The sequence below is a fragment of the Oncorhynchus tshawytscha genome, linkage group LG22 (genome assembly GCF_018296145.1).
Source record: "Oncorhynchus tshawytscha isolate Ot180627B linkage group LG22, Otsh_v2.0, whole genome shotgun sequence".
Taxonomy (NCBI): domain Eukaryota; kingdom Metazoa; phylum Chordata; class Actinopteri; order Salmoniformes; family Salmonidae; genus Oncorhynchus; species Oncorhynchus tshawytscha.
The window spans coordinates 42204699-42226112 of NC_056450.1; the positions used below are offsets into that span (position 1 = coordinate 42204699).

General features: G+C 49.1%; 1 protein-coding gene across 1 annotated transcript in view; it reads right to left on the reverse strand.

The window, feature by feature from the left end:
- The window catches only part of LOC112235681 (CDK5 and ABL1 enzyme substrate 2), a 91029-nt gene that overhangs the window by 19087 nt on the left and 50528 nt on the right, over window positions 1-21414 (reverse strand). Inside the window, exons 4-5 of the mRNA XM_042304306.1 lie at window positions 5174-5276; window positions 2852-3035 (exon numbers count right to left, since the gene is read on the reverse strand). Coding sequence (XP_042160240.1) covers window positions 2852-3035; window positions 5174-5276 — 287 coding nt within the window. The remainder of the gene's footprint in view (window positions 1-2851; window positions 3036-5173; window positions 5277-21414) is intronic.

A 21414-nucleotide genomic window follows, 5' to 3' on the forward strand; every position in this document is an offset into this window, starting at 1 on the left:
TATTCACTGTGATTCATCAGAGGTGTTCTCTCTCTCTTCTCCATCACATTCTACCCCTGGCCTGGGTCAGAAGGACCAGCATGGTAGCCTGGGTCAGAAGGACCAGCATGGTAGCCTGGGTCAGAAGGACCAGCATGGTAGCCTGGGTCAGAAGGACCAGCATGGTAGCCTGGGTCAGAAGGACCAGCATGGTAGCCTGGGTCAGAAGGACCAGCATGGTAGCCTGGGTCAGAAGGACCAGCATGGTAGCCTGGGTCAGAAGGACCAGCATGGTGGCCTGGGTCAGAAGGACCAGCATGGTAGCCTGGGTCAGAAGGACCAGCATGGTAGCCTGGGTCAGAAGGACCAGCATGGTAGCCTGGGTCAGAAGGACCAGCATGGTAGCCTGGGTCAGAAAGACCAGCATGGTAGCCTGGGTCAGAAGGACCAGCATGGTACCCTGGGTCAGAAGGACCAGCATGGTACCCTGGGTCAGAAGGACCAGCATGGTGGCCTGGGTCAGAAGGACCAGCATGGTAGCCTGGGTCAGAAGGACCAGCATGGTAGCCTGGGTCAGAAGGACCAGCATGGTAGCCTGGGTCAGAAGGACCAGCATGGTGGCCTGGGTCAGAAGGACCAGCATGGTAGCCTGGGTCAGAAGGACCAGCATGGTAGCCTGGGTCAGAAGGACCAGCATGGTAGCCTGGGTCAGAAGGACCAGCATGGTGGCCTGGGTCAGAAGGACCAGCATGGTGGCCTGGGTTAGAAGGACCAGCATGGTGGCCTGGGTCAGAAGGACCAGCATGGTAGCCTGGGTCAGAAGGACCAGCATGGTAGCCTGGGTCAGAAGGACCAGCATGGTACCCTGGGTCAGAAGGACCAGCATGGTAGCCTGGGTCAGAAGGACCAGCATGGTAGCCTGGGTCAGAAGGACCAGCATGGTAGCCTGGGTCAGAAGGACCAGCATGGTGGCCTGGGTTAGAAGGACCAGCATGGTGGCCTGGGTCAGAAGGACCAGCATGGTAGCCTGGGTCAGAAGGACCAGCATGGTAGCCTGGGTCAGAAGGAGCAGCATGGTAGCCTGGGTCAGAAGGAGCAGCATGGTACAGTAGAACCAGTATGGTTGCATGGTGCAGTAGAACCAGCATGGTAGCATGGTGCAGTAGAACCAGCATGGTACAGTAGAACCAGTATGGTAGCATGGTGCAGTAGAACCAGCATGGTAGCATGGTGCAGTTGAACCAGCATGGTGCAGTAGAACCAGCATGGTAGCATGGTGCAGTTGAATCAGCATGGTAGCATGGTGCAGTTGAACCAGCATGGTAGCATGGTGCAGTTGAACCAGCATGGTAGCATGGTGCAATTGAACCAGCATGGTACAGTAGAACCAGCATGGTAGCATGGTGCAGTAGAACCAGCATGGTACAGTAGAACCAGCATGGTAGCATGTTGCAGTAGAACCAGCATGGTAGCATTGTGCAGTAGAACCAGCATGGTGCAGTAGTACCAGTATGGTGCAGTAGAACCAGCATGGTAGCATGGTGCAGTAGAACCAGCATGGTGCAGTAGAACCAGCATGGTAGCATGGTGCAGTAGAGGTCATAGCCCTGTGGAAAGCAGGTACAATAGAGGTCATAACCCCGTGGAAAGCAGGTACAGTACAGTAGAGGTCATAACCCTGTGGAAAGCAGGTACAGTAGAGGTCATAACCCTGTGGAAAGCAGGTAGAGGTCATAACCCTGTGGAAAGCAGGTACAGTAGAGGCCATAACCCCGTGGAAAGCAGGTACAGTAGAGGTTATAACCCTGTGGAAAGCAGGTACAGTAGAGGTCATAACCCCGTGGAAAGCAGGTACAGTAGAGGTCATAACCCTGTGGAAAGCAGGTACAGTAAAGGTCATAACCCCGTGGAAAGCAGGTACAGTAGAGGTCATAACCCCGTGGAAAGCAGGTACAGTAGAGGTCATAACCCCGTGGAAAGCAGGTACAGTAGAGGTCATAACCTTGTGGAAAGCAGGTACAGTAGAGGTCATAACCCTGTGGAAAGCAGGTACAGTAGAGGTCATAACCCTGTGGAAAGCAGGTACAGTAGAGGTCATAACCCCGTGGAAAGCAGGTACAGTAGAGGTCATAACCCCGTGGAAAGCAGGTACAGTAGAGGTCATAGCCCTGTGGAAAGCAGGTACAGTAGAGGTCATAACCCTGTGGAAAGCAGGTACAGTAGAGGTCATAACCCCGTGGAAAGCAGGTACAGTAGAGGTTATAACCCTGTGGAAAGCAGGTACAGTAGAGGTCATAACCCTGTGGAAAGCAGGTACAGTACAGTAGAGGTCATAACCCCGTGGAAAGCAGGTACAGTAGAGGTTATAACCCTGTGGAAAGCAGGTACAGTAGAGGTCATAACCCCGTGGAAAGCAGGTACAGTACAGTAGAGGTCATAACCCCGTGGAAAGCAGGTACAGTAGAGGTCATAACCCTGTGGAAAGCAGGTACAGTAGAGGTCATAACCCCGTGGAAAGCAGGTACAGTAGAGGTCATAACCCCGTGGAAAGCAGGTACAGTAGAGGTCATAACCCTGTGGAAAGCAGGTACAGTAGAGGTCATAACCCCGTGGAAAGCAGGTACAGTAGAGGTCATAACCCTGTGGAACGCAGGTACAATAGAGGTCATAACCTTGTGGAAAGCAGGTACAATAGAGGTCATAACCCTGTGGAAAGCAGGTACAATAGAGGTCATAACCCCGTGGAAAGCAGGTACAGACAGTCCACAATGTGATAAAAGCTCCATTCTGCCCTCTGATGGACCAGGAATGTCCACCATATTGCTAAAGGTTCAACCAACATCCATTCCTACAACACAACCGGGTCAAATACCTAAATCCAGTCCCACGTTGGAGTTCAGCCTAGTCGGGGTATAGTTTCGGGGGATGCTGTTCCGGGTCACCTGGGTGAGGGGCACCTGCAGGGTGAGGGGCACCTGCAGGGTGATGTCCACCGAGGCAGTCTTCTGGCGGACCAGAGCATTGGTCGGGTAGAGAAACTGGGCGTACGATACCGTCTGGGGAGGAGGTCAATCAATCAATAAGTCATACAGGAGATGGATGTTCAACGCCACAAGGGGAGCAGGAAGAAAACAAGTGATACGGACAACAATACACAGTCTAGCGTAGCACAGTAAAACAGCACCGTGTGAAACAGCATGGTGCAGTATAGTTCCTAACCCTGTGGACTGATATTGGGGCGGCAGGTATCCTACTGGTTAGAGCGTTGGATGTGTAACCGAAAGGTAGCAAGATCAAACCCCAAGCTAAAAACCTTATCTCATTCTGCTCCTGAACCCACTGTTAACCCATTGTTTTTTGCTCAACTGACTTTAAATACAAGATCATCTAATAAAAAAGTAATTGTAATTGCTAAAATATACTTAAAGTACAAGTATAAATCATTTTAACATCCTCATATTAAGCAAACCAGACAGACACTTTTTCTCTCATACAAAATATGTATTTACGGGTCGCCAAGGGCGCACTCCAACACTCAGACATCATTTACAAACGAAGGATGTGTTTAGTGAGTCCTCCAGATCAGAGGCAGTAGATGATCAGGGATGTTCTCTGTTTAGTGAGTCCTCCAGATCAGAGGCAGTAGGGATGACCAGGGATGTTCTCTGTTTAGTGAGTCCTCCAGATCAGAGGCAGTAGTGATGACCAGGGATGTTCTCTGTTTAGTGAGTCCTCCAGATCAGAGGCAGTAGATGACCAGGGATGTTCTCTGTTTAGTGAGTCCTCCAGATCAGAGGCAGTAGATGACCAGGGATGTTCTCTGTTTAGTGAGTCCTCCAGATCAGAGGCAGTAGATGACCAGGGATGTTCTCTGTTTAGTGAGTCCTCCAGATCAGAGGCAGTAGGTGACCAGGGATGTTCTCTGTTTAGTGAGTCCTCCAGATCAGAGGCAGTAGAGATGATCAGGGATGTTCTCTGTTTAGTGAGTCCTCCAGATCAGAGGCAGTAGGGATGATCAGGGATGTTCTCTGTTTAGTGAGTCCTCCAGATCAGAGGCAGTAGATGACCAGGGATGTTCTCTGTTTAGTGAGTCCTCCAGATCAGAGGCAGTAGGGATGACCAGGGATGTTCTCTGTTTAGTGAGTCCTCCAGATCAGAGGCAGTAGATGACCAGGGATGTTCTCTGTTTAGTGAGTCCTCCAGATCAGAGGCAGTAGATGACCAGGGATGTTCTCTGTTTAGTGAGTCCTCCAGATCAGAGGCAGTAGATGACCAGGGATGTTCTCTGTGTAGTGAGTCCTCCAGATCAGAGGCAGTAGGGATGACCAGGGATGTTCTCTGTTTAGTGAGTCCACCAGATCAGAGGCAGTAGGGATGACCAGGGATGTTCTCTTGATAAGTGTGTAAATGGGACCATTTCCCTAGCACCTTATTCCCTACTTAGTGCACTACTTTTGACCCAGGCCTATAGAGCTCTCTGGTCAAGAGTAGTACACTAAGTAGGGCACAGTGTTCCATTTGGGACCTACGGTGATAGCACCTTATTCCCTATATAGTCCAGTATGAGGAATAGAGAGTCTGTCTGTTAGACAGGCTATCTGTTAAGGCTACTCTAGCCCTTGGAATATAATCTAGGACTACTCTAGCCCTTGGAATATAATCTAGGACTCCTCTAGCCCTTGCAATATAATCTAGGACTACTCTAGCCCTTGCAATATAATCTAGGACTACTCTAGCCCTTGGAATATAATCTAGGACTCCTCTAGCCCTTGCAATATAATCTAGGACTACTCTAGTTTTGGGGGCACCCCTAGAATATAATCTAAGACATCTCTAGTTTTGGGTGCACTACCCCCCTGGAATATAATCTAGGACTACTCTAGTTTTGGGGGCACCCCCTTGGAATATAATCTAAGACTACTCTAGTTTTGGGGGCACTCCCCCTAGAATATAATCTAAGACTACTCTAGTTTTGGGGGTACCCCCCCTTAGAATATAATCTAAGACTACTCTAGTTTTGGGGGCACCCCCTTGGAATATAATCTCGGACTTCTAACTACGTATCATATGTACTAAAATGTTCTAATGAACCTAAAACCTCTAAATTGCATCGTACCTGGGCCTATGATACATGGAGATGGACCAGGGGTTTAGGACCCAAACACGATCACTATAATGTAAATGTAGAATTTACCTTGTCGTAGGGTTCCTGTTCAAACCCCTCCAGACCTGGCAGCATCTCCAGAGTGGTAGAGATGTTCCCGGATGAATGTCTACGTCTGTCCAATTTGGGGTCACTGAAAAGAGGGAGAGGAAGTGGGAGCAAGAGAGAGAGAGAGAGAGGAAGTGGGAGCAAGAGAGAGAGAGAGAGGAAGTGGGAGCAAGAGAGAGAGAGAGAGAGGAAGTGGGAGCGAGAGAGAGAGGAAGTGGGAGCAAGAGAGAGAGAGAGAGAGAGAGGAAGTGGGAGCGAGAGAGAGAGGAAGTGGGAACGAAAGGGAGAGACAGAGATGATTATGATTTTAAGAGCTTCAGAGCCTCATCAGCCCCATGCCATTTAACAGTAAGTAAAAGGAGAGGAGAGCTCCAGAGAGATAGTTCCAGACACAGGAGGGAGACAGAGAGACAGAGAGATAGTTCCAGACACAGGAGAGAGACAGAGAGACAGAGAGATAGTTCCAGACACAGCAGAGAGACAGAGAGATAGTTCCAGACACAGGAGAGAGACAGAGAGATAGTTCCAGACACAGGAGAGAGACAGAGAGACAGAGAGATAGTTCCAGACACAGCAGAGAGATAGAGAGATAGTTCCAGACACAGGAGAGAGACAGAGAGAAAGAGAGATAGTTCCAGACACAGCAGAGAGACAGAGAGATAGTTCCAGACACAGGAGAGAGACAGAGAGATAGTTCCAGACACAGCAGAGAGACAGAGAGACAGAGAGATAGTTCCAGACACAGGAGAGAGACAGAGAGAAAGAGATAGTTCCAGACACAGCAGAGAGACAGAGAGATAGTTCCAGACACAGGAGAGAGACAGAGAGATAGTTCCAGACACAGGAGAGAGACAGAGAGATAGTTCCAGACACAGGAGAGAGACAGAGAGATAGTTCCAGACACAGCAGAGAGACAGAGAGATAGTTCCAGACACAGGAGAGAGACAGAGAGATAGTTCCAGACACAGGAGGGAGACAGAGAGATAGTTCCAGACACAGCAGAGAGACAGAGAGATAGTTCCAGACACAGGAGAGAGACAGAGAGATAGTTCCAGACACAGGAGAGAGACAGAGAGATAGTTCCAGACACAGGAGAGAGACAGAGAGATAGTTCCAGACACAGGAGAGAGACAGAGAGATAGTTCCAGACACAGGAGAGAGACAGAGAGATAGTTCCAGACACAGGAGAGAGAAAGAGAGATAGTTCCAGACACAGGAGAGAGACAGAGAGACAGAGAGATAGTTCCAGACACAGGAGAGAGACAGAGAGACAGAGAGATAGTTCCAGACACAGGAGAGAGACAGAGAGATAGTTCCAGACACAGCAGAGAGACAGAGAGATAGTTCCAGACACAGGAGAGAGACAGAGAGATAGTTCCAGACACAGGAGAGAGACAGAGAGACAGAGAGATAGTTCCAGACACAGCAGAGAGACAGAGAGATAGTTCCAGACACAGCAGAGAGACAGAGAGATAGTTCCAGACACAGCAGAGAGAAAGAGAGATAGTTCCAGACACAGGAGAGAGACAGAGAGATAGTTCCAGACACAGGAGAGAGACAGAGAGATAGTTCCAGACACAGCAGAGAGACAGAGAGACAGAGAGATAGTTCCAGACACAGGAGGGAGTGTATGGTTGTTAAATTAAGTTTGGAGTTATGACAACCTGAACCATGTCTGTAGATTGTGAAGAACGTAGAAGTTGTTCCGTGTAGCTCCGTTGGTAGAGCATGGCACTTGCAACGCCAGGGTTGTGGGTTCGATCCCCACAGGGTACCAGTATGAAGATGTATTCACTCACTACTGAAAGCTAAATGACTAAACTGTAAAAAGTGGAGATGTTTTAGACTAGTCAGCATCCAAGTGGAACCCTTCGTCCTACGTCTGCCTCCCTCGTCCCCTAATTACTGTCTGGGAGTTGAGTCTACGTCTGCCTCCCTCGTCCCTAATTACTGTCTGGGAGTTGAGTCTACGTCTGCCTCCCTCGCCCCCTAATTACTGTCTGGGAGTTGAGTCTACGTCTGCCTCCCTCGTCCCCTAATTACTGTCTGGGAGTTGAGTCTATGTCTGCCTCCCTCGTCCCCTAATTACTGTCTGGGAGTTGAGTCTATGTCTGCCTCCCTCGTCCCCTAATTACTGTCTGGGAGTTGAGTCTACGTCTGCCTCCCTCGTCCCCTAATTACTGTCTGGGAGTTGAGTCTATGTCTGCCTCCCTCGTCCCCTAATTACTGTCTGGGAGTTGAGTCTATGTCTGCCTCCCTCGTCCCTAATTACTGTCTGGGAGTTGAGTCTACGTCTGCCTCCCTCGTCCCCTAATTACTGTCTGGGAGTTGAGTCTGTCTGCCTCCCTCGTCCCTAATTACTGTCTGGGAGTTGAGTCTACGTCTGCCTCCCTCGTCCCCTAATTACTGTCTGGGAGTTGAGTCTATGTCTGCCTCCCTCGTCCCTAATTACTGTCTGGGAGTTGAGTCTATGTCTGCCTCCCTCGTCCCTAATTACTGTCTGGGAGTTGAGTCTACGTCTGCCTCCCTTGTCCCCTAATTACTGTCTGGGAGTTGAGTCTACGTCTGCCTCCCTCGTCCCCTAATTACTGTCTGGGAGTTGAGTCTACGTCTGCCTCCCTCGTCCCCTAATTACTGTCTGGGAGTTGAGTCTACGTCTGCCTCCCTCGTCCCCTAATTACTGTCTGGGAGTTGAGTCTACGTCTGCCTCCCTCGTCCCTAATTACTGTCTGGGAGTTGAGTCTACGTCTGCCTCCCTCGTCCCTAATTACTGTCTGGGAGTTGAGTCTACGTCTGCCTCCTCTCCTAAACACCATGTCCTCTCTCCTCTCCTAAACACCATGTCCTCTCTCCTCTCTCCCCTCCTAAACACCATGTCCTCTCTCATCTCCTAAACACCATGTCCCCTCTCCTCTCCTACACACCATGTCCTTTCTCCTCTCCTAAACACCATGTCCTCTCTCCCCTCTCCTAAACACCATGTCCTCTCTCATCTCCTAAACACCATGTCCCCTCTCCTCTCCTAAACACCATGTCCTCTCTCCTCTCCTAAACACCATGTCCTCTCTCCTCTCCTAAACACCATGCCCTCTCTCCTCTCTCCTCTCCTAAACACCATGTCCTCTCTCATCTCCTAAACACCATGTCCCCTCTCCTCTCCTAAACACCATGTCCTCTCTCATCTCCTAAACACCATGTCCTCTCTCATCTCCTAAACACCATGTCCTCTCTCATCTCCTAAACACGATGTCCTCTCTCATCTCCTAAACACCATGTCCTCTCTCATCTCCTAAACACCATGTCCTCTATCATCTCCTAAACACCATGTCCTCTCTCATCTCCTAAACACCATGTCCTCTCTCATCTCCTAAACACGATGTCCTCTCTCATCTCCTAAACACGATGTCCTCTCTCCTCTCTCCCCTCTTAAACACCATGCCCTCTCTCCTCTCTCCTCTCCTAAACACCATGTCCTCTCTCCTCTCCTAAACACCATGTCCTCTCTCCTCTCTCCCTCCTAAACACCATGTCCTCTCTCCTCTCCTAAACACCATGTCCTCTCTCCCTCTCCCCTCCTAAACACCATGCCCTCTCTCCTCTCTCCTCTCCTAAACACCATGTCCTCTCTCCTCTCTCCTCTCCTAAACACCATGTCCTCTCTCTCTCTCCCCTCCTAAACACCATGTCCTCTCTCCTCTCCTAAACACCATGTCCTCTCTCCTCTCCTAAACACCATGTCCTCTCTCATCTCCTAAGCACCATGTCCTCTCTCATCTCCTAAACACGATGTCCTCTCTCATCTCCTAAACACCATGTCCTCTCTCATCTCCTAAACACCATGTCCTCTCTCATCTCTAAACAACATGTCCTCTCTCCTAAACACCATGTCCTCTCTCCTCGCTCCCCTCCTAAACACCATGTCCTCTCTCCTCTCTCCCCTCCTAAACACCATGTCCTCTCTCATCTCCTAAACACCATGTCCTCTCTCCTCTCCTAAACACCATGTCCTCTCTCCTCTCCTAAACACCATGTCCTCTCTCCTCTCCTAAACACCATGTCCTCTCTCTCCCCTCTCCCCTCCTAAACACCATGTCCTCTCTCCCCTCTCCTCTCCTAAACACCATGTCCTTTCTCCTCTCCTAAACACCATGTCCTCTCTCCTCTCCTAAACACCATGTCCCCTCTCCCCTCTCCTCTCCTAAACACCATGTCCTCTCTCCTCTCCTAAACACCATGTCCTCTCTCCCTCTCCCCTCCTAAACACCATGTCCTCTCTCCCCTCTCCTCTCCTAAACACCATGTCCTCTCTCCCTCCTAAACACCATGTCCTCTCTCCTCTCCTAAACACCATGTCCTCTCTCCTCTCCTAAACACCATGTCCCCTCTCCCCTCTCCTCTCCTAAACACCATGTCCTCTCTCCTCTCCTAAACACCATGTCCTCTCTCCCCTCTCCCCTCCTAAGCACCATGTCATCTCTCCTCTCCTAAACACCATGTCCCCTCTCCCCTCTCCTCTCCTAAACACCATGTCCTTTCTCCTCTCCTAAACACCATGTCCTCTCTCCTCCTAAACACAATGTGCTCTCTCCTCTCCTAAACACCATGTCCCCTCTCCCTCTCCTCTCCTAAACACCATGTCCTCTCTCCTCTCCTAAACACCATGTCCTCCTCTCCTCTCCTAAACACAATGTCCTCTCTCCTCTCCTAAACACCATGTCCCCTCTCCCCTCTCCTCTCCTAAACACCATCTCCTCTCTCCCTCCTAAACACCATGTCCTCTCTCCTCTCTCCCCTCCTAAACACCATGTCCTCTCTCCTCTCCTAAACACCATGTCCTCTCTCCTCTCTCCCTCCTAAACACCATGTCCTCTCTCCCCTCCTAAACACCATGTCCTCTCTCCTCTCCTAAACACCATGTCCTCTCTCCTCTCCTAAACACAATGTCCTCTCTCCTCTCCTAAACACCATGTCCTCTCTCCCCTCTCCTCTCCTAAACACCATGTCCTCTCTCCCCTCCTAAACACCATGTCCTCTCTCCTCTCTCCTCTCCTAAACACCATGTCCTCTCTCCCCTCTCCTCCTAAGCACCATGTCCTCTCTCCTCTCCTAAACACCATGTCCCCTCTCCCCTCTCCTCTCCTAAACACCATGTCCTTTCTCCTCTCCTAAACACCATGTCCTCTCTCCTCTCCTAAACACAATGTCCTCTCTCCTCTCCTAAACACCATGTCCCCTCTCCCCTCTCCTCTCCTAAACACCATGTCCTCTCTCCTCTCCTAAACACCATGTCCTTTCTCCTCTCCTAAACACAATGTCCTCTCTCCTCTCCTAAACACCATGTCCCCTCTCCCCTCTCCTCTCCTAAACACCATCTCCTCTCTCCCCTCCTAAACACCATGTCCTCTCTCCTCTCTCCCCTCCTAAACACCATGTCCTCTCTCCTCTCCTAAACACCATGTCCCTCTCTCCTCTCTCCCTCCTAAACACCATGTCCTCTCTCCCCTCCTAAACACCATGTCCTCTCTCCTCTCCTAAACACCATGTCCTCTCTCCTCTCCTAAACACAATGTCCTCTCTCCTCTCCTAAACACCATGTCCTCTCTCCCCTCTCCTCTCCTAAACACCATGTCCTCTCTCCCCTCCTAAACACCATGTCCTCTCTCCTCTCTCCTCTCCTAAACACCATGTCCTCTCTCTCCCTCCTAAACACCATGTCCTCTCTCCCCTCCTAAACACCATGTCCTCTCTCCCTCCTAAACACCATGTCCTCTCTCCTCTCCTAAACACCATGTCCTCTCTCCCTCCTAAACACCATGTCCTCTCTCCCTCCTAAACACCATGTCCTCTCTCCCCTCCTAAACACCATGTCCTCTCTCCCTCTCCTCTCCTAAACACCATGTCCTCTCTCCCTCTCCTCTCCTAAACACCATGTCCTCTCTCCCCTCCTAAACACCATGTCCTCTCTCCCCTCCTAAACACCATGTCCTCTCTCCTCTCTCCTCTCCTAAACACCATGTCCTCTCTCCTCTCTCCTCTCCTAAACACCATGTCCTCTCTCCTCTCTCCTCTCCTAAACACCATGTCCCCTCTCCTCTCCTAAACACCATGTCCTCTCTCCCCTCCTAAACACCATGTCCTCTCTCCTCTCCTAAACACCATGTCCTCTCTCCTCTCCTAAACACCATGTCCTCTCTCCTCTCCTAAACACCATGTCCTCTCTCCCCTCTCCTCTCCTAAACACCATGTCCTCTCTCCTCTCTCCTCTCCTAAACACCATGTCCTCTCTCCCCTCCTAAACACCATGTCCTCTCTCCCCTCCTAAACACCATGTCCTCTCTCATCTCCTAAACACCATGTCCTCTCTCCTCTCCTAAACACCATGTCCTCTCTCATCTCCTAAACACCATGTCCTCTCTCCTCTCTCCTCTCCTAAACACCATGTCCTCTCTCCTCTCCTAAACACCATGTCCTCTCTCATCTCCTAAACACCATGTCCTCTCTCCTCTCTCCTCTCCTAAACACCATGTCCTCTCTCCTCTCCTAAACACCATGTCCTCTCTCCTCTCCTAAACACCATGTCCTCTCTCCTCTCCTAAACACCATGTCCTCTCTCCCCTCCTAAACACCATGTCCTCTCTCCTCTCCTAAACACCATGTCCTCTCTCCTCTCCTAAACACCATGTCCTCTCTCCTCTCCTAAACACCATGTCCTCTCTCATCTCCTAAACACCATGTCCTCTCTCCTCTCTCCCTCCTAAACACCATGTCCTCTGTCATCTCCTAAACACCATGTCCTCTCTCCTCTCCTAAACACCATGTCCTCTCTCCTCTCCTAAACACCATGTCCTCTCTCCCCTCTCCTCCTAAACACCATGCCCTCTCTCCTCTCCTAAACACCATGTCCTCTCTCATCTCCTAAACACCATGTCCTCTCTCCTCTCTCCCTCCTAAACACCATGTCCTCTCTCCCTCCTAAACACCATGTCCTCTCTCCTCTCCTAAACACCATGTCCTCTCTCCTCTCCTAAACACCATGTCCTCTCTCCTCTCCTAAACACCATGTCCTCTCTCCTCTCCTAAACACCATGTCCTCTCTCCTCTCCTAAACACCATGTCCTCTCTCCCCTCCTAAACACCATGTCCTCTCTCCTCTCTCCTCTCCTAAACACCATGTCCTCTCTCCTCTCTCCTCTCCTAAACACCATGTCCTCTCTCCTCTCCTAAACACCATGTCCTCTCTCCTCTCTCTCGCCTAAACACCATGTCCTCTCTCCTCGCCTAAACACCATGTCCTCTCTCCTCTCCTAAACACCATGTCCTCTCTCCTCTCCTAAACACCATGTCCTCTCTCCTCTCCTAAACACCATGTCCCTCTCCCCCTCTCCTCTCCTAAACACCATGTCCTCTCTCCTCTCCTAAACACCATGTCCTCTCTCTCCTCTCCTAAACACCATGTCCTCTCTCCCCTCTCCTCTCCTAAACACCATGTCCTCTCTCCTCTCTCCTCTCCTAAACACCATGTCTTCTCTCCTCTCCTAAACACCATGTCTTCTCTCCTCTCCTAAACACCATGTCCTCTCTCCCCTCCTAAACACCATGTCCTCTCTCCTCTCCTAAACACCATGTCCCCTCTTCCCTCCTAAACACCATGTCCTCTCTCCTCTCCTAAACACCATGTCCTCTCTCCTCTCCTAAACACCATGTCCCCTCTTCCCTCCTAAACACCATGTCCTCTCTCCTCTCCTAAACACCATGTCCTCTCTCCCCTCTCCTCTCCTAAAACCCATGTCCTCTCTCCCCTCAACAAATATCCAATAAATGTCGTTCCACTTCATGATTGTGTCCCACTTGTTGTTGATTCTTCACAAAAAAATACAGTTTTATATCTTTATGTTTGAAGCCTGAAATGTGGCAAAAGGTCGCAAAGTTCAAGGGGGCCGAATACTTTCGCAAAGCACTGTATCCTACTGCCACGTGCTTATAGCCTACTGCCACGTGCTTATAGCCTACTGCCACGTGCTTATAGCCTACTGCCACGTGCTTATAGCCTACTGCCATGTGCTTATAGCCTACTGCCACGTGCTTATAGCCTACTGCCACGTGCTTATAGCCTACTGCCACGTGCTTATAGCCTACTGCCACGTGCTTAAAGCCTACTGCCACGTGCTTATAGCCTACTGCCATGTGCTTATAGCCTACTGCCACGTGCTTATAGCCTACTGCCACGTGCTTATAGCCTACTGCCACATTCTTATAGCCTACTGCCACGTGCTTAAAGCCTACTGCTACGTGCTTATAGCCTACTGCCATGTGCTTATAGCCTACTGCCATGTGCTTATGGCCTACTGCCACGTGCTTATAGCCTACTGCCACGTTCTTATAGCCTACTGCCACGTGCTTATAGCCTACTGCCACGTGCTTATAGCCTACTGCCATGTGCTTATAGCCTACTGCCATGTGCTTATGGCCTACTGCCACGTGCTTATAGCCTACTGCCACGTTCTTATAGCCTACTGCCACGTGCTTATAGCCTACTGCCACGTGCTTATAGCCTACTGCCATGTGCGCATTGCTACACTTACAATGTGAAGAAATAACCTAATAGTTGACCAACATTTTAAGCTAAACCTTCTGATCTGTTGCGTCAGCCTCATTGCATAAAAACATGTTTGTTTTTTTGCGCTCGTGGTTGAATTCATTTGTGATCTATCGCATCCCACAACTGTCCCAGACTATGTTTGGAATATTTATTTCTCACACAGAATATAATAGGTTGACTTTTGTACTATGGGGGAATAGTAGATTGACATAGGCTTGTGCTTTGCCTGTTCGTTAGGCCTACTCATCTTGTTGAGTAGTTCCAATATCTTCAGTATGCACCTTCGGAATTGGATGAGGATGCATGCAGTTGCGTCCCCGATGTGTCGGTCTTCACTTCTAGCCTGTGAGAAAAACCTGATCATGTGATGGAGAACCATGTGAGTGAGAGGTGCTTCAGAGTGCGCAGCACTCAGGGAAAAGGGCACAACGCAGCACTCAGGGAAAAGGGCACAACGCAGCACCCAGGGAAAAGGGCCCAACGCAGCACTCAGGGAAAAGGGCCCAACGCAGCATTCAGGGAAAAGGGCCCAACGCAGCACTCAGGGAAAAGGGCCCAACGCAGCCCTCAGGGAAAAGGGCCCAACGCAGCCCTCAGGGAAAAGGGCCCAACGCAGCCCTCAGGGAAAAGGGCCCAACGGAGCCCTCAGGGAAAAGGGCCTAACGGAGCCCTCAGGGAAAAGGGCCCAACGGAGCCCTCGGGGAAAAGGGCACAACGCAGCCCTCAGGGAAAAGGGCCCAACGGAGCCCTCAGGGAAAAGGGCACAACGCAGCCCTCAGGGAAAAGGGCCCAACGCAGCCCTCAGGGAAAAGGGCCCAACGGAGCCCTCAGGGAAAAGGGCCCAACGGAGCCCTCGGGGAAAAGGGCCCAACGCAGCCCTCGGGGAAAAGGGCCCAACGCAACCCTCAGGGAAAAGGGCCCAACGGAGCCCTCGGGGAAAAGTGCACAACGCAGCCCTCAGGGAAAAGGGCCCAACGGAGCCCTCAGGGAAAAGGGCCCAACGCAGCCCTCAGGGAAAAGGGCCCAACGCAGCCCTCAGGGAAAAGGGCCCAACGCAGCCCTCAGGGAAAAGGGCCCAACGCAGCCCTCAGGGAAAAGGGCCCAACGGAGCCCTCAGGGAAAAGGGCCCAACGGAGCCCTCGGGGAAAAGGGCACAACGCAGCCCTCAGGGAAAAGGGCCCAACGGAGCCCTCAGGGAAAAGGGCACAACGGAGCCCTCAGGGAAAAGGGCCCAACGCAGCCCTCGGGGAAAAGGGCCCAACGCAGCCCTCGGGGAAAAGGGCCCAACGGAGCCCTCAGGGAAAAGGGCACAACGCAGCCCTCAGGGAAAAGGGCCCAACGGAGCCCTCTGGGAAAAGGGCACAACGCAGCCCTCAGGGAAAAGGGCACAACGGCCACTGGCTGCAAAAGGCATTCATTTTTTTAGTGGGCATTACGGCCACACAAAGGGGATGTATTTTAGGGGGCATTACGGCCACACAAAGAGGATGTATTTTAGGGGGCTTTACGGCCACACAAAGGGGATGTATTTTAGGGGGCATTACGGCCACACAAAGAGGATGTATTTTAGGGTGCATTACGGCCACACAAAGAGGATGTATTTTAGGGGGCTTTACGGCCACACAAAGAGGATGTATTTTAGGGGGCATTACGGCCACACAAAGAGGATGTTTTTTAGGGGGCATTACGGCCACACAAAGGGGATGCCACCGTTAAATTCTAGCCTTTATCAAGTGCTTGTCAAATTGTGAATGAGAGACTGATGAAGTGTGTACAGCCTGCGCAAAAAACTAAGCAGAGCTCATGCCTTTCAAGCAAACTTTTTCAAATCATTAGTCGCATCATGCAACCTCCAAACATAGAGCCCAACGTTTGTATCACAACTAATGTTACATTAATAACTCTAAATTTGTCACGTTCTGACCTTAGTTTCTTTGTGATGTCTTTGTTTTAGTATGGTCAGGGCGTGAGTTGGGTGGGCAGTCTATGTTCTTTTTTCTATGATTTGGGATTTCTGTGTTTGGCCTGGTATGGTTCTCAATCAGAGGCATCTGTCAATCGTTGTCCCTGATTGAGAACCATACTTAGGCAGCCTGTTTTCCCCGTGTTAGTTGTGGGTAGTTGTTGTCTCTGATTGAGAACCATACTTAGGCAGCCTGTTTTCCCCCTGTTAGTTGTGGGTACTTGTTGTCCCTGATTGAGAACCATACTTAGGCAGCCTGTTTTCCCCCTGTTAGTTGTGGGTAGTTGTTGTCTCTGATTGAGAACCATACTTAGGCAGCCTGTTTTCCCCCTGTTAGTTGTGGGTACTTGTTGTCCCTGATTGAGAACCATACTTAGGCAGCCTGTTTTCCCCGTGTTAGTTGTGGGTAGTTGTTGTCTCTGATTGAGAACCATACTTAGGCAGCCTGTTTTCCCCCTGTTAGTTGTGGGTAGTTGTTGTCTCTGATTGAGAACCATACTTAGGCAGCCTGTTTTCCCCCTGTTAGTTGTGGGTAGTTGTTGTCTCTGATTGAGAACCATACTTAGGCAGCCTGTTTTCCCCCTGTTAGTTGTGGGTACTTGTTGTCCCTGATTGAGAACCATACTTAGGCAGCCTGTTTTCCCCTGTTAGTTGTGGGTAGTTGTTGTCTCTGATTGAGAACCATACTTAGGCAGCCTGTTTTCCCCTGTTAGTTGTGGGTACTTGTTGTCCCTGATTGAGAACCATACTTAGGCAGCCTGTTTTCCCGTGTTAGTTGTGGGTAGTTGTTGTCTCTGATTGAGAACCATACTTAGGCAGCCTGTTTTCCCCTGTTAGTTGTGGGTAGTTGTTGTCTCTGATTGAGAACCATACTTAGGCAGCCTGTTTTCCCCCTGTTAGTTGTGGGTAGTTGTTGTCTCTGATTGAGAACCATACTTAGGCAGCCTGTTTTCCCCCTGTTAGTTGTGGGTACTTGTTGTCCCTGATTGAGAACCATACTTAGGCAGCCTGTTTTCCCCTGTTAGTTGTGGGTAGTTGTTGTCTCTGATTGAGAACCATACTTAGGCAGCCTGTTTTCCCCTGTTAGTTGTGGGTAGTTGTTGTCTCTGATTGAGAACCATACTTAGGCAGCCTGTTTTCCCCTGTTAGTTGTGGGTAGTTGTTGTCTCTGATTGAGAACCATACTTAGGCAGCCTGTTTTCCCCCTGTTAGTTGTGGGTAGTTGTTGTCTCTGATTGAGAACCATACTTAGGCAGCCTGTTTTCCCCCTGTTAGTTGTGGGTAGTTGTTGTCTCTGATTGAGAACCATACTTAGGCAGCCTGTTTTCCCCCTGTTAGTTGTGGGTACTTGTTGTCCCTGATTGAGAACCATACTTAGGCAGCCTGTTTTCCCCCTGTTAGTTGTGGGTACTTGTTGTCCCTGATTGAGAACCATACTTAGGCAGCCTGTTTTCCCCGTGTTAGTTGTGGGTAGTTGTTGTCTCTGATTGAGAACCATACTTAGGCAGCCTGTTTTCCCCCTGTTAGTTGTGGGTAGTTGTTGTCCCTGATTGAGAACCCTACTTAGGCAGCCTGTTTTCCCCCTTGTTGTGGGTGATTATACTTTCTGTTTAGTGTGTGTTGTGACGGAGCTGTTTCGGTTGTGCTTTTTTTTTTTTTTTTTTTTTTTTTTCTTTGTTAGATGTTGTTCAGTTGAAATAAATAACATGAACAAGTACTGCACTTTGGTCCTCACCTTCTACCACCGACGGCCGTTACAAAATGAAGCATATAGGAGGACCTATTTCTTTGTTTAACCACTCAACAACAGAATAGCCGCATGCTACTAGTCGTAGCCCACAGCCACATGACATTAACCATATCAGGACCTAATATAAGGACAACTCTGAGTGTGCTATTCTGGTCTTCTGAAATATACTATTTTCTTCATATCATGTTTCTTTAGACCTGTCTAAAATAAATTATGGATTTATTGTGAAGGTGTCGGCTGTATTACAAGGATTTATTAGACTTTTTTTTACAATGTAGATGTTCCAAAGGTCATCAGTGGCTTGTAGGCTGTGTGGAAGCCAGGAGATGCTAAATGTGTTTATGTTAATTAACGGTCAATTACCGTGAGACCGACAGTTATTTGCTTGACAGAAGGACCAAGAGAGAAGAAGAAGGACCTCTAGCTCTTCTGTGACACACAGAACGTGGGACTGCAGGGTAGATGACAGAACAGTTTCTGGATGCATTCATGACTCACACAGTCATACAGGAAGCATTACAGCTGTTCATTTTTAGCCTCTGCAGCAGCAGCACCACAGATAGAAATTGGTTGAGCCATTACATAATTCAGCAGGAGCAACATCCCAGAAATGTTCCAAATGCACAAAAGAATATAAAACATTTCTCTAAAATGTGCAAAAAATGTGTTAACATCCTTGTTAGTCAGCATTTCTCCATTGCCAAGATAATTCATCCACCTGACATGTGGCATATCAAGAACCTGATAAAAACAGCACGACGTATTCCTCTCTCATCTTTTTAAGTGGGAGAACTTGCACAATTGGTGGCTGACTAAATACTTTTTGCCCCACTGTATATATATGGGATGTATAGACATTATTGACAGTATGTGGATATAATATGTAGTATATGTGTAGAATACATGGATAGAATATGTAGTATATCTGTAGAATACATGGATAGAATATGTAGTATATCTGTAGAATACATGGATAGAATATGTAGTATATCTGTAGAATACATGGATAGAATATGTAGTATGTGTAGAATATGTAGTATATCTGTAGAATACATGGATAGAATAGTATATGTAGTATATGAGTAGAATACATGGATAGAATATGTAGTATGTGTAGAATATGTAGTATATCTGTAGAATACATGGATAGAATATGTAGTATGTGTAGAATATGTAGTATATCTCTAGAATACATGGATAGAATATGTAGTATGTGTAGTATATGTAGTATATCTGTAGAAAATGTGGGAAGCATAGTATATGTACAGCAATAGTTGAATAGGATGGACTTGACTAGAATATATTATATACATATGAAATGAGTAGAACCGTATGTAAACATTACTAAAGGGACCAGTGTTCCATTACTAAAGGGACCAGTGTTCCGTTACTAAAGGGACCAGTGTTCCATTACTAAAGGGACCAGTGTTCCATTACTAAAGGGACCAGTGTTCCATTACTAAAGGGACCAGTGTTCCATTACTAAAGGGACCAGTGTTCCATTACTAAAGGGACCAGTGTTCCATTACTAAAGGGACCAGTGTTCCATTACTAAAGGGACCAGTGTTCCATTACTAAAGGGACCAGTGTTCCATTACTAAAGGGACCAGTGTTCCATTACTAAAGGGACCAGTGTTCCATTACTAAAGGGACCAGTGTTCCATTACTAAAGGGACCAGTGTTCCATTACTAAAGGGACCAGTGTTCCATTACTAAAGGGACCAGTGTTCCATTACTAAAGGGACCAGTGTTCCAATACTAAAGGGACCAGTGTTCCATTACTAAAGGGACCAGTGTTCCATTACTAAAGGGACCAGTGTTCCATTACTAAAGGGACCAGTGTTCCATTACTAAAGGGACCAGTGTTCCATTACTAAAGGGACCAGTGTTCCATTACTAAAGGGACCAGTGTTCCATTACTAAAGGGACCAGTGTTCCATTACTAAAGGGACCAGTGTTCCATTACTAAAGGGACCAGTGTTCCATTACTAAAGAGACCAGTGTACCATTACTAAAGGGACCAGTGTTCCATTACTAAAGGGACCAGTGTTCCAATACTAAAGGGACCAGTGTTCCATTACTAAAGGGACCAGTGTTCCATTACTAAAGGGACCAGTGTTCCATTACTAAAGGGACCAGTGTTCCATTACTAAAGGGACCAGTGTACCATTACTAAAGGGACCAGTGTTCCATTACTAAAGGGACCAGTGTTCCATTACTAAAGGGACCAGTGTACCATTACTAAAGGGACCAGTGTTCCATTACTAATGGGACCAGTGTTCCAATACTAAAGTGACCAGTGTTCCATTACTAAAGTGACTAGTGTTCCATTACTAATGGGACCAGTGTTCCATTACTAAAGTGACTAGTGTTCCATTACTAAAGTGACCAGTGTTCCATTACTAAAGTGACTAGTGTACCATGTCTATGTACAGGGATGAGTAACCGGGTGGTTGCCGCTAGTGACAGTGACTAAGTTCAGGGTACTGGGTGGAGGCCGGCTAATGATGGCTATTTAGCAGTCTGATGGCCTTGAGATAGAAGCTGTTTTTCAGTCTCTCTGTCCCAGCTTTGATGAACCTGTACTGACATTTTTTTATTTAACCTTTATTTAACTAGGCAAATCAGTTAAGAACAAATTCTTATTTTCAATGGCAGCCTAAGAACAGAGTGTTAACTGCCTGTTCAGGGGCAGAATGACAGATTTTTACCTTGTCAGCTCAGGGATTTGATCTTGCAATCTTTCGGTTACAAGTCCAACGCTCTAACCACTAGGCTGCCTGCTGCCTTCTGGATGGTAGGAGGGTGAACAGGCTGTGGCTCAGGTGGTTGATGTCCATGATGATCTTTTTGGCCATCCTGTGACATCGGGTGCTGTAGATGTCCAGGCAGTGAGATAGGGTAGTGTGCAGTGCGATGGCGATTGCGTCATCCCTGAATCTATTGGGGCTGTACGCAAATTGCAGTGGATCTAGGGTATCAGGTAGGGTGGAGGTGATATGATCCTTGACTAGTCTCTCAAAGCACCTCATGATGACAGAGGTAACTGCTACATGAGTCATTTAGGTCAGTTACCTTTGCTTTCTTTGGTTGAGGAACAATGGTGGCCATCGTGAAGCATGTGGGAACAGCAGACTGGGATAGCGAGAGATTGAATATGTCCATAAACACACCAGCCAGCTGGTCTGCGCACGCTCTGAGGACGCGGCTAGGGATGCCGTCTGGGCCGGCAGCCTTGCAAGCGTTAACATGCTTAAATGTCTTACTCACGTTGGCCGCGGAGAACGAGAGCTCACAGTCCTCGGAAACGACATGCATATAACCATAGAAGCAGTGACTTATGCCTCAATGCGGTTAAATTTGTGTCTTATCTGAGGTGTGGCTTTCAGTTAATTATTTTTGGCCACCCATCCCATGAGAGTGAATGTCATTCCAGTGCACAGCTATCTATCTGATGGTGTTTACTTTTTTAGGTAAAAAGACAAACAATGTCCCGTTTGGAACACTGACAAATAAAGAGCATCTGATTGGGTGGGCCCAGGCTCCCCAGTGGGTGGACCCAGGCTCCCCAGTGGGTGGACCCAGGCTCCCCAGTGGGTGGGCCCAGGCTCCCCAGTGGGTGGACCCAGGCTCCCCAGTGGGTGGGCCCAGGCTCCCCAGTGGGTGGACCCAGGCTCCCGAGTGGGTGGGCCCAGGCTCCCCAGTGGGTGGACCCAGGCTCCCCAGTGGGTGGACCCAGGCTCCCCAGTGGGTGGACCCAGGCTCCCCAGTGGGTGGACCCAGGCTCCCCAGTGGGTGGACCCAGGCTCCCCAGTGGGTGGGCCCAGGCTCCCCAGTGGGTGGACCCAGGCTCCCCAGTGGGTGGACCCAGGCTCCCCAGTGGGTGGGCCCAGGCTCCCCAGTGGGTGGAC